The sequence below is a fragment of the Colletotrichum godetiae genome, assembly GCF_030913485.1.
Source record: "Colletotrichum godetiae strain CBS 193.32 chromosome Unknown BDP55scaffold_2, whole genome shotgun sequence".
In the NCBI taxonomy this organism is placed as follows: Eukaryota; Fungi; Ascomycota; class Sordariomycetes; order Glomerellales; family Glomerellaceae; genus Colletotrichum; species Colletotrichum godetiae.
Genome location: NW_026851250.1, coordinates 1,497,777 through 1,510,705, shown reverse-complemented (window position 1 = coordinate 1,510,705; position 12,929 = coordinate 1,497,777). Strand labels below are relative to the sequence as shown.

The 12,929-nt window shown below is 56.3% G+C and overlaps 4 protein-coding genes across 4 annotated transcripts; 3 read left to right on the top strand and 1 right to left on the bottom strand.

Moving 5' to 3' along the window:
• The first annotated feature begins 181 nt into the window (after positions 1–181).
• BDP55DRAFT_643595 (mitochondrial ribosomal protein subunit L20-domain-containing protein) lies at positions 182–1,550 on the top strand. The gene has a single exon (XM_060573517.1). It carries the CDS (start codon positions 453–455, stop codon positions 1,089–1,091), a length of 639 nt encoding a protein of 212 aa, XP_060436357.1. The 5' UTR covers positions 182–452; the 3' UTR covers positions 1,092–1,550.
• Positions 1,551–1,832: 282 nt separating this feature from the next.
• Positions 1,833–4,193, bottom strand: BDP55DRAFT_643592 (uncharacterized protein). Its single transcript, XM_060573516.1, has 4 exons — positions 3,491–4,193; positions 3,117–3,408; positions 2,719–2,951; positions 1,833–2,645 (listed from the first exon to the last, which is right to left on the bottom strand). The coding sequence occupies exons 1-4, from the start codon at positions 3,727–3,729 to the stop codon at positions 2,168–2,170; spliced, it is 1,242 nt and encodes a 413-aa protein (XP_060436356.1). The 5' UTR covers positions 3,730–4,193; the 3' UTR covers positions 1,833–2,167.
• A 5,693-nt stretch (positions 4,194–9,886) lies between these two features.
• BDP55DRAFT_723109 (uncharacterized protein) lies at positions 9,887–12,396 on the top strand (the record flags this gene model as incomplete). The annotated part of the gene is made up of 2 exons (XM_060578702.1): positions 9,887–9,970; positions 10,003–12,396. 2 exons carry the CDS (start codon positions 9,887–9,889, stop codon positions 12,394–12,396), a joined length of 2,478 nt encoding a protein of 825 aa, XP_060436355.1.
• BDP55DRAFT_643580 (uncharacterized protein) lies at positions 12,144–12,919 on the top strand (the record flags this gene model as incomplete). Its single annotated transcript, XM_060573515.1, has 1 exon — positions 12,144–12,919. A coding segment is annotated over one exon (237 nt), but the record flags the coding sequence as incomplete, so codon positions are not given.
• Positions 12,920–12,929: the final 10 nt, after the last annotated feature.

Sequence of the window (12,929 nt, the reverse complement as noted above, 5' to 3'; positions counted from 1 at the left end):
TTCTATCGATAGAAAACTGTCCCTTTCCAACCTCATGCCTCAGGCGCGCACTTGGAAATAGCAAGGCAACAACCGTTTTGTTACCTAATCAGTTGAGCATCCCTTTCGGGACAGCTCGCTCCACAAGCCTTACCTAAGCCAAATTTCCAATCGGCTGCTCGAAAAACTTCAGATCATCGCCTCAGGGTCTCCCGTACAGCATCGCGAAAGAGCTTCCCCTGTTGCACGCGACCAACTCATCAAAGCCTCTCCCCCCAACGCCGCAGTCGACCCATTCGAGACTCTACACCGAAGCGACGCTGGCCGTGCTGTCACTCCTTCCCAAGAAAACCATTCAATTGGCCATCTCAAGCTCCTAACCGGCGTTCTCGAAGAAGACAAAAGAGAGACCACGATCATCACGAAACGCGGAAACTATTTCAAAAGCTTCATCACAACCTACAACCCCAAAAATGGAGGCCAGGACATTAACCAGACCAGCCGCCACGCTGGCATCCCTCCTCCGCCAACAACCAACCACCACTACCGTCCCCCGACGAGGCCACAAGACCTTCTCCCGCACAAAGCGCGCCCTCAACATCCCTCCCCACCCCAACTTCCTGCCCTCGACCCCAGCCGCCGGCGACACAATCATCTACAACCCGCCCTCCGCCGCCCCCTCCGTCTACCACACCCCCTTCAAGTTCCTCCCGGCCACCGACCCCCGCCGCCGCGCAAACCTCTCCACCCTCTTCGCCTCATCACAACCCTCCTCCTCAAATTCAACAGCGGCGACATCCTCCCCCCTCCCCCCAGCCCTCAACGTCCCCTCCCGCGGCGCCACCCCGCGCTACCACCTCTCCAAGGACGACGTCGCCGAGATCCGCAAGCTCCGCGCCCAAGACCCGGATTTCTGGTCCGTCTCGGCCCTCGCGCGCAAGTTCGACTGCTCCGAGACCTTCATCACCATCTGCACCCCCGCGCCCCGCGAACACACGGAGCGTCTCGCGCGCAAGCTCGAGGCCATCAAGGGCCGATGGGGTGGTATCCGTACAAAGGCCCGCGAGGACCGCTCGCGCAGAAAGGAGATGCTCTTCCGGGGTGAGCTGTAATTTAAAGTCACCAGCAGCAGACGCAAAAACAAAAAAGAGCTACTCGAGGCGGGGAAAAAAAAATCAACCCCCATGTGGACGGGGTTTTGGGGCGGCTTGGGACGGAACGCCTGAGTTTCTGTTACTGTACTTGTGGCGATGGAGATGAGCATTGGGGGAAGAAATTGCTGTTCCGAGGCAGCCGTGCTGAAAGCAAGGTTCTCTGTATCACCAAGGGAGAAGAGAAGGGGGCAGGCCAGGAGGGGTGGCATTTTGCACTCTATTCTCTGTACCATCAAAACCATTAGGAGGGAGTGTCACAAAATCGGCTGGGAGACATGTAGGATAGAGGCAGGTCACCATATGCAGTGACCGAAAAAAACTCCCAACCAATCTGTACAATGAGAGAGCGATGAAAAGATAAAAAGGCCATAGAAACTCGTGTATAATTCTTCTACCCATCTTCGCCCATCATACGACGTGTCTTTATTACTGAGTCGGTCGTTAAACCTCTAGCCGTAGCTTACGTCTTGATGATGCTGTCTTCCTCTCTCCAAGTATCAATACTCCATGTCCCCGGACTGTCGTTCACAGCGAGGCATGGATAAGCATCTTCAGTCCTGATTGGCACTAGATCAAAAAAGAGTTTAACACCGGTGAGGCTACATCTCTTGGTGCTCATGCTGGAATTCGAACTCGGGTACCCGTCAAGCCTGTCATCGAGTAGGCTGGCTGGCGTATGAAACTTGATCGTTGACCGTTAACCATTCCACCTGGCCAGTTTGTCCTGACCCGTCGACCTAGACGGGCGCCTGCTGGTGACAGTGATGGACTTGGAGGGGCATATGAGGGCTTGGTTCTTGTGTGTATTTCCCTGTGTATTCAGGCGGAAGGTACGACAATGGCACTATTGAACTTTTTCTATCCCTCTTTGCCCGGCTAGCTCTTCACCCGTCTTAGGCCAAGCTCGCCAACTCAGTTACAAGGTCAAATCCATTCCTGCCTCGAGGCAGATTCCCCGATAGTTCCCATACTATCGCGTATCAAAAAGTGTCATCAAATCATTAAAGAAGGAAATATCCCAAATACGCCAGTCCTCAAAGCTGACGCATCTTTACGCCCGCCTTGTCCAAATCAGGTTCACCGGGAATGACTCTGTAGCACCAGCCGCACCAACTCCTCCTAATGCCCTTCACTTCTCTTCCGAGGATATTGTGATGACTCTTCTCGTCATCCCACTCGGGCACGCAGGCACCAACTCTCACCATGCGGACTAACTTGGTCTTCACGACGCCTCCGATCCCCTCAATCTCGTGCCTCTCGTACCCGGGGCCGAGCTGGGGACTCGGCGTGCGCTCATATCGCACGGTGTCGAGGTGTACCTGGTCCGTGGCCGTCCATAGGTTGGCGCCAGTGACGGCGGCATCCTCGGCATCACAGTCGGTCTCATTCTCGCGTTCCTTGGCGCCAGCGCAAGCAGTCTCGCGGCCGCAGATGACGCCGCGGTCGCCCTCGCCGATGCCTGTTCCCAGGCCGCCGAGGACTTCTCCATAATGAGCACGCCATTTCCAAATACTGCAGCAGAGGGTCAAAGTTAGCAAGGACACATCTTGGGGCCTGAGCCAAGTAAGGAGCAGAGAATAGGTACCGCTGGTAGTCGTGATCGGCCCCGCGCATGCTTCGCCCACAGGGCTGGCACAGCCAGACGCCATCGACGTCGCATCGGCAAATCTCTCGTCGCACGGCGTCGTCGAGCAGAGGTGTTTCTGGCTCCAACGCGTGACTGACGAGAGATGCGATGGGGGCCTTTGTGCAGGCCTTGCACAGTCTACGATGTCGCTCACGAAGAGCGTTGTGTGCTGGCGGCTTGATAGCGCAGTTCTGTTTACAAGTGTCAGCAATCAACTTTACTTGGCAATCTCTATATCCTCCCCGGCCATTGCGTCAATGCTCCTGGTGCCCCTTCCCACCCTTTCACGTCTGTAATGGGATCGCTTCTCGGTGGGATGGGGCCAAGAGCATGCGGCAAGGCATAGGACGGCATACCCTGCACACGACGGTCCTGCACCTCCGACACTCCGTCACCAGGTCTCGGGCACAGCTGCCGCTCTTGCCGTTGTAGTTCCGGCCATCTTCCATGTAATACCAGTTGCCGGCCCTCGCACGAAAGCGGAACGTAGACTCTGGGTCGACGGGGGCGGCCTCGTTAGAGCAGTGTAGCGTCGAAGAAATGAGAATAGAGCGGTATTGCAGCAGACCCTGGCGGACCTGGCGCGAGGTGCGGGCGAGACTGTCAAGGGTGTTGAGATCGATATGTTCAGCTATTGACATGACGATGCTGCGGAACGGAAGGCATGGTGTCAGTCACGATGTTCCGCTGCCATACGCGCGTGATGCTAGGGGGGGTAAACGGAGCTTACGGATAGCAGCCAAAAGACTCAGTAGCAGCACTCTGAAATGTCGGTGTTGGCTCTGATACAGGAGCTGGTGTCACCAACGAAACTGTGGCAATCGCCGGCTTCTCAAGCATGTGCTCGAGCTCGCGGCTGCTTGATTCCAATGCATCAGTCGCGACAGCAGCAGCTGTTGCTAGGCGGCGTGCCTCGAGAACGTGAAGGGGCTCCATGTCCTCGTCGTCTAGATCAACAAAGACGACCATGGTGGGCGAGCCGTCGCCTAGGCGGGCAAAGGACCTATATGATTGATTTCAACTGTTGAGCAAAAAGCTCAAGCTTGCGTCGCTGCCGATCTTGACTCGGTTCCTGAGACCCGAGCCGAGCTGAGCTGTTGTGATGGATGGGCGGGGTGGGGTTGGAGAATCCCCCGATGCCGCAGCTTTGGCTTCGTTCCTGACCGGGGGGCCAGATGATGACGCAAGGTAGATCTTGGTAGATCTTGTGGATACAAAAAGGAGAAGACGGTGCAAGCAAGTAGATATGGATCAAGATTAGTGAATGGAAGGAAACTAGACAATAAGGACGTTGATTCTCGGTTCCATCGCAAGTTAACGATGTCGAAAAGATGGCACCGAAACGGCAGGTGATGGAGGGATGATGTTGGAGACTGCCAGGGGTGGGGGGTTGAGGATGGGGATGGGGAAAGGGAGGGTCACAGACATTGGCCCAGCTGGGAAGGTCTGGGCCAGGTGAGATCAGCACAGTAAGGCACAAGACCTCGGATGGAAGAACACCTGGACCACACTGCTACTTCTATCACCAACACACATGACAACGACACCAAACCAATTTAGATTCAAACAAGAGCTCGAAATAAAAGCCTCAAACCATGGATCGAGTACCATCGCCGTGTAATCCCAGCCGACAGTACAAACGTCGCACAAGCTCAAACGAAGCACATGCGCTGGAGACGACGACATGTACCTCTCAGTTCGCACTATCCGGGACGCCGTCGTGTTAGTTGGAGCGCCCTGTGGCTCGGGTCACACGCAAGCTTCGGCGGTCGCCTGTGCTCGAGGCATTGGCCGAAGCGCACACTGTGCCCTTTAGAAACGTCTAACGCACAGGTTGCGTGCTTCCCATCCACTTGGCGGCGGGGCATCCCCCGAAATCCGGAGGCCGTTACCCCACACCGAGCGCTCGACTACCGAGCCCGTCTTCGGCGATGGCCAGCCCTTCAAATTCTGTTAGCTAATATCCCCGATATCCCGAAAGGAACGCTCTGGCTCATATATTTTGCAGTGAAATCAATGAGTATTGCCCTTTCTGTCAATTACGTTCCTTTTCTGGGGTTAACTTTATTTCGACTCCTTTTTACCACAATCAACCGGCCCGGTTCCTGCTTCCGAGCTTTCGCGGAGCTCCGGGCCGAGTCTCTGCACCGGGCCGGTGACCTGTCTCCACTCACGACCGCAATTCAGTCAGAGTTGACCCCGAAGATGGCTCCAATCGCTACCGTCCGCCAGCATTTGGGCCACCAGAAACTAAGGTAAAAGTCTTCTTCTTTTGAATTGGATTGGCCCTCTTCCTATCATACAAAGAAGGATCTCAAGTGATGAAGAAGAAAGGTGTTTGCTGGCCTCCGTTTGAGTTCAAGCTCCACCAAATTGAACGACGAACTCATCAACATCAGCCATTAAGCAGCTCAAGGTACTGCTAGCGCTTGGGGTGCTGTGATATCACTCTATGAGATGTGAGGTAAATCAGAAGAGGAATTCCAACTGAGTGGACCGGCTCAGAAACATACCTGCCTTTTCAGAATGAAGTGAGATTGTAAGACCATTCACCAGATGCTTCGTAATTCTCAGAATCATCGACTGCACTCTCAACCATGCTGGATAGCATGCATCAGCTGATCGATACCACTAAATTTTCGGATGCACCGATGTAGAACTTAGCAAACTTGTCAACTCAGGGACTAAGGCGAACTGAACAGTAGTCACCATCGACGACAGGCTTGTCGACGGCAAATGACAACCAGTCCATTTGCAGTAGTAAGCGACTAATCCGGTTAGCTATTGGTCTTTCAGCATTTAGCGGATTCCATTCGCGCCATGGAATGCTGTTGCCAAGCCCAGTCGATTCCATTCCGTAACTTGACCTTGTTCTCCCTAAAATAGAAGGTGAAAGAGCAATGATAAATTGGAATAAAAAACAAAAACGAAGAAGACGGTTGTGGAATTCAAACTCACAAACTACAGTCCGGTGAACTTGCACTCAGGATTGGCGTATCACTATCTTAAGCTTCCGGACAACGTTCCCTTTATTGCTGGTGAGGGCGGATGAGGTGAATCAGACTATAGCCCGGCCCGCGCTGTTCCACAGTAGTGGGTGACCGCATCGCCATGATACTTCAGGCTGCGATTTAACGAATACGCATGCAAGTCATATTCAGTGCTCACAATGACAAAGCCACGATCTAAGCCCCAAATTAGCGCATCAAATGTCTCGAGGGGGTGTACAAAACACCTCAAGATCGATGATGCAACGCCGCTTAGCTATGTTCCTCAAGCAAAAAGAAAAACACCTCACCAAGAAGATAAGTGCGGCAGTTCCAGGCTCGATCGTCAAAGGGCGCAGCAGCACCACCCCGGCTCTCCCATTTATGCCGGACTTTTTACGGCAGGCTTAGGCTCTTAGTCTCGCAGATGATCTGCAGACCAGAGGCAGCATCCCTGATTCAGGCTACGGTATCGTACACAGGGCTGATGACTCTGGACCAGAAGGCCGGTTTCATGGTCTAGACGCATTCTTGTGTTGCTATATCTGACGGTGGCGGTTGCAGGATTGGGGGGGGGGTTCAGATTAGGGCGTAACCGCCCGTCTCCGGAGAGAGCGGGCGACCACAGACATTCTGGAGGCGGTATTTCCACCCTCAGGATGGCTGAGCCAGTTGCCTTTAGCAATCCTGGATCATTCTCTGTGTCTCTCGCTGGGACTGCCAGGCTTGGATGAAGCATAGCTTGTCAGAGGGCTCGCCGTGGGCTCATCCTAAGCACAAGTGACAGCCTCTTTCCTTGATGGTCCTCGATCTAGTACCGTTCTCGCTGCGCGCCTTGCGAGGCAGGATCCGTTCTGGTCAGTTTCCAGTCCTGACTGGATGTTCTTGGGGCATCTAGCAGAGTCAATGACTCTTAGTGACAGCCTGACAGACGAGTACCTTGTTTGCGAGGACCACGACTAGACCAAGAAGGAGAAAGTAGACCATCCACAAAGGCCCGCTCGCCAAGGGTAGCCGTTCACCGTCAAGGTCGCATTAGAGCAAACACGGCGATTCATCATCGATCCGTCGAGCTAGACTACTAGAGACAAAGGCCAAGAAGTCAGATTCGTAGTTCGACATATCGCGGAGGCCGAGAAGAGTCTATACCGCAGAGTGAACAGGTTGCCGATTCTGGGATGATGCTACAAGAGCAGTCTCATCCAAAGACGCGTGTGGCCCCTCTGCAATTTTAAACAATCAAGAGTGTTGGTAGGGTAGTCAGGGGACTAGAGGGGGAGGAAAAGGACCGCCGAAACCGAGGAGGGGATGCGGCGGCGGCGGGGGACCAGCCAGCCAGCGATCTCCCGCATGGGTCGCACAAGCCAGACCTTATTCATGGTTTGACGTGTCCGCGGGATCGACGAGCGGACCATGGTGATCAGCACAAATATGCGAGTGAGCGAGCGCCCGGCGGGCGGACGAACCACGGTAGTGGTGATGCATTAAAGGTTGCAGTGAAGAATCTCCGAAGGCTGTCGTGAGTTGACTGCCCGGGGGAGGATGGGTCTGAGAGCTATAATAGATGCGACTCTGCTCTGCTATTCATCTGTCGGCACATGCGAGGCTCCCAACGCTCCCCGTCGTGTGGTTGTCGTTATGTCATCGGGCCAAAGGTTGACAGGAGATGGGTCGTCAAGGGGAGGGGGGAGAAAGGCTGTAGTGTAAGTGAAGAGAAATAGAGTGATCCACAGTCGTCCCAAGTCTGCACGAAAGAAGCCTCCTGTAATTAGCCTTCGTGAAACCAGAGCAGGGGTGCCAGGTCTGGGGCGTTGGACGACATGACATCAGATGGAAGACTCAGGTGTGAGTGGGTGTAGTTCATGAAGGAAAGGAATGGGAAGAGGTGTGCGAACAAACAATCAAGAGACTGGCTGCACGTGATCTGGAGTCTTTTTCGTGAAAACAGTGTAGGACAGTCTCCAGACGAGGGGTGAAGCCTGAAGATGTCGTAGGGGTGAAGTTGATGGAGGGTGGAAACACTATGAAAGTTGATTGGATGAGTGGAGAATCCTCAGAGTCCAGAAGCCCTGGAATTCACAAGGAGTATCGGGTCAGGGACGAGAAGCCATAGTCTACGGGTGAAATTCAGGTACCCGAAGGAATACAGAAAGGGGAGTTGGAGTTGGGACGAGGCTGAGTCTTTCCTCTTTGGAAAATCAGCTGAAACAGGAACAACCAGGTCCAGGGGGAGAAGCGTGTTTGGGATGAATTTGGCGTGGATGCCACTGGGTGTCACTGGAGGTCCGTCGACGGGGGTAGCCACGGGTCCCAGGAGAAAGGCGCTGGCATCTTCAAACGGCCAAGTGGGACTAAGCCGCAACATTATATAAGCAGCACCGGACATATGCCCCTCCCGATTGGCTGTAATTCTCCGATGACCACGGCGGCCAGGTCCGATTGATCCTCGACCCCCCGCGAAAATCATGCGCTATCGCCGCCATCCCTTCCCCCCCCGATTGCCCCGATTCTCTCCCCCCGTCCCTTCCTAGCGCCGCTCCCGACTCCATTCCATCCAACGTCCCCCTTCTTCTGGGCACTCAAAGTGAACCTCAACTTCCTCCACCGACTTGCCCCTGAGCCTCCATTCAACATCTCCTTCAACCAAGCTGGTTCCCTGAACCGACCAAGCGAGCGGTTCTTCTTTTCAAGCTTGATGCTATTGGATTAGAACATCGGACGGCGAGCAGATTTCGATATCGCCTGGTCTTATTCCTTCCCCCTTACGGACAACACCCCTGAACAAGAAGGGGTTTTTTTTTGGGGGGGGGGGGTTTTTTGCTCGAGAACCACTCCCTGAACCCGTCTTTCCATCTCCTTTGCTCTGCCCACTGTTTCTTTCACTTCAAGCTGGGGGGTTCCTGCCTTGTTTGGATGTTTAGAAATTCGAAATGTCTTCGTTTTGGGTGGGCCGAACAGACACGGCTCGGAGAAAAAACAAGAAGCAGGACGGCAGGACACAAACGGACGCTTGTAGATCACGGGAGAACTAACGGGAGATCACTTTTGCTCCTGGACATTACGCACATCACACAACAGTACAACATCATCGAGTGATGAAGATTTGGATCTACACGTACCGTTGCATTCTTGAACAACATCTCCTCACCTTCTAATGTTCCCATGAACTTAGTTATTGAGCTCCGCTCTTTCACAACCGCTTCTGCAGAGAAGACGCGCATGCCTTAACAGTCTTAAGGTGTGATATAGGCTGTAACCTTCGGCCGAATCATCCTATTATGCACATCACCTCCGTCCAGAGCCCACAGACGTCGACGCCTAACCCCCGGCCATCCCACCAGCTATCCCCCGTCATCCCGGCATGGCATCACGGCCTTCACGTCGCTTCTTAGCAAACATCCAACGCCGCCCAGCCCGTCCACCTACGGATACTCCTCCCAGCATGGTGGTGGTGATCCTCCACAGGGTAAATACTCCGTGGACAAATACTCCATTCGCGCCCCGGCAAAGAGCCCTCCTCCACTCCCCTCCACCCCGCGGGCCTGCCCCTCTCTTGGAATCGTAAACACCAGACGACGGTTAAGCTCAACCCCTACCCTGGCCCCGCAGACAACCCGCTCTTCGACCGAACGTCTCACGATGTCTAACCCAAAGCGATGGCGAAGCCGTACTACCGTCAGGCTAGCTCCAGTCTGGTTCAGGAGGCGTAGGTGAGGTGAGGTATCCGTACTGGATAACCCCATCTATGACAGTTCGAGAGCAACCCTGGTCCCCAGGAAGGAAGAGCAAGCATCCATCTGGACTAACATGGCTCCTGGAGAGGTGGGAGGCAAGAGGCAAGAAAGAATGTTTAAAGAAGGGCTCGTTTCCTGTCTTTGGAACGGGATTCTTGTTTCTCACCAGCCTCATCGCTCTGCATTCTTTGGTGATTCCTTTGCCAGTTTCTTTCTTTTCGCTACCTTCTTTTCCAACAGCATCCTGTCATTCTCTTCTCGGTGCTAGTCGCCCATCTCCCTTGAAGGGCCTTGCTTCAGTCCATTCCTTCATCACCAACGATCCAAACGAAACCAATCACGACTCCATCCAACTTGAAAACACTTTAGCAATCCGCTAGCTTCACGATCCTTTCAGCAGACAACATGTTGCTCAAGTCAGCTGCCCTCGTCTGCCTCCTCGCCGAGCTCGGTCTCGCGCGCCACCACCAGCACCCCAACAAGCGCCAGGTCGAGCCCTCCCCGATCCTGTCGAGCATCAGCATCCCGCCCCCTCCCCCTCGACGGGAACTGGCGCCGCCGGCGCTGCTCCCGGCACTGGTGGCCCAACGGGAATCTTCCTCAACACCTCGATCCCCGTCGCCACCCCGCAGGTCTCGACCCTTACCGAGGTCGCCACCGTCACCTCCACCCTCGAGAACAACTCGACCGTCACCGAGGTCATCACCACCGAGCGCACCGTCACCGCCTCCGCCCCCGCCGTCATCCAGCAGCCCCAGATCATCATCATCTCCCAGGTTACCTTCTTCCAGTTCATCTCCGCCCTCGGTGGCGCCCCGCCCGCCGTCCAGCAGGGCGACCAGGGCGGCTTCGTCGTTGGCGGCCAGCAGTTTGGCCAGTTCCAGTCCGCCTGCAGTGCCGCCTGCGGTATGCAGTTCACCCAGTGCCAGAGCATCGCCGGCCAGAACTTTGCCATCTCCCAGTGCCAGACCCAACTCGTCAACTGCCAGAACGCAGCAAAGACCGCCACCGTCACCGTCTCCGTGCCCGTGACCGTCACCCAGACCGTCATCCTCCCCAGTGGCCCCGTCTCTGGAGGAAGCAGCCTGCCCTCCGCTACGCTCGAGAACGGTGGCTCCGTCATCGCGACTACCACTCTTCCTCCTGACTCTGGCGCCACCATCGGATCCGGAGGCGTCAGCTTCGTCACCGTTCCCGCTACCCCCGCTGCTCCTCCCTCCCAGACGCCCGCTGCCCCTGAGACCCAGGTCTTGACCACCACACTCCCGGCCAACCCCGACTCGCCCTCCGGCTCCCCCATCGTCTCGGTGATCACCATCACCCGCCAGCCCGGATCTGAGCCCTCTGCCACCGGCGGTGCCTCTGAGCAAGCCGGCTCAGTCGAGACCTCCGCAGTTGTGTCCACCCTTCCTCCCGTTTCTGAGGGCGGTGCCCCTGTCGTTTCCACCATTTACATCACCAAGACTGGCGGCGTTCCCGTTGCTTCCGGTACGGCTGTCAGCTCCGTCGATGCCATTGCAAGCGGCTCCGTCGAGACCTCCGCAGTCGTGTCCACTCTTCCTCCCAAGTCCGAGGGCGGCGCACCCATCGTCTCGACAATCTACATCACCAGAACTGGTGGCGGCGACGTCCCCGCTGCTTCTGGCACAACGGTCAGCTCCGCCGATGCCGTCGCCTCCTCCGCCGTGATCACCACTCTCCCCGCCCAGTCTGAAGGAGGCCAGCCCATCGTGTCCACAATCTACGTCACCGCTCAGCCTCCCGCCCCCTCCAACGAGCCCGGCGCCTCCGGACAAGGCGGCGAAGTCGTCACCTCCGCCATCGAGACCACCCTCCCTCCCCAGAGCGAAGGCGGCTCCGCCATCATCAGCACCGTCTACGTGACCGCAACCGTCTCAGGAGGTGTCCCCGTCGCCTCCGGCACGGCCGTCAGCTCCGTCGACGCAGTCGCCAGCTCATCCGCCGTCGTGACGACCCTGCCCGCTCAATCTGAGGGAGGCCAGCCCATCGTCTCAACCATCTACGTCACCGCGCAACCCCCTCAGCCCACCAACGGCGGCAACGGCAACGAGGGTGGCGCGGCCTCAGAGCAAGGCGGTGAAGTCGTCACCTCAGCCGTCGAGACCACCCTCCCTCCCCAGAGCGCCGGCGGCTCAGCGATCATCAGCACAGTCTACGTGACCGCCACAATCCCCGCGGCCTCCGCCTCCGCCTCCGGTGCCGCCTCCGCTTCAGCATCCATCTCCCGCCCAGCTGAGCCCCCCAGACCCAACGAGCCCAAGACCTCCGTCATCACAATGACCCTCGCCCCTCCCTCCGGCTCCCCCGTCATCTCCCTCGTCACAGTCACAATTCAGCCCACCGCAGGCCCCTCCGGCTCCGGCTCTCCCCCAGCCCAGACCGAGGTTGTCACCTCCGCCCTGACATCCACCATCCCCGCCGAGGGTACAACCCCGCCCCGCGTAACAACAGTCTACGTGACCGCCCAACCCCCCGCCCCAACCTCCGCCCCCGCCCCTCCCCGTGTCGTCACAGTCACAGTCGGCTCCCTCACTGGCGTGGTCACAATCAGCGACGCAGCGAGCTCCGCCTCCGGCACGACCATCGCCTCGGCTCTTCCCAGCGCCGGAGCAGGCGGCAACGGTAACACTGGCGGCAACGGAGGCAGCGGCGGCAACGGCGGGTCCAACAACGGCGGCAGCGTCGGCGACGAGAGTGGCGGAAGCTGCCCCTCGGCCTCGCCCGTCACCGTGACCGTCAGCGCGTGCCCCACCGCCCCCGTCACCTCCGTTCTGACCCAGACCGTCTCGGTTGTGCCCACATCCACCCCGGCTGCCGTCAAGCGCGCCGAGGAGGGCAAGCGCGAGGCCGTCTACCACCCCCGCCGCCACGGCCACGCCTTTGGCTTCTGGTAAATAGGAGGTGGTTGTTTGAGGAGAAGCAGAAGATGAAGAAGCAACGGTTGTGGCGGGTAAAAAGAAAGATGAGCCTGGCAGGAACGCTAGCCGCTCATCGAGTATGAACAATCCTGCCACGAATGAACCCTCTTCTCCTCTCTTCTATTCTCAGACTCACAAAACGACATCATGGGATATCAAGTCAAACCAACAAAAAAAGATGACATCGAGAAAAAAATCAAGAAAAAAATGGGCGAAAGGCAAAAAGGGTTCTGCATATGATACAGATGAGATCGATTGCCTCTCGGCAGGGACAGCTGTGCTGGGTTCTAGCCGGAGCAAACGGAAACGCAAACATTGTTTGGACGATTTTGGGTGAAAAAGGGTTTCATGGATTGGAGCAATCATTTTTGTTTTGGGTTTTTGTGTGTTTCTTCTTCTTTTTCTTGCATTGTACATTGTTCTGTCCGTTTCTAGAGTAGATAGGGCCAGGTCCCAATAACGGTCGATATCCCACGAATGTCAAAAGGATGCCACAACAGACCCATTCC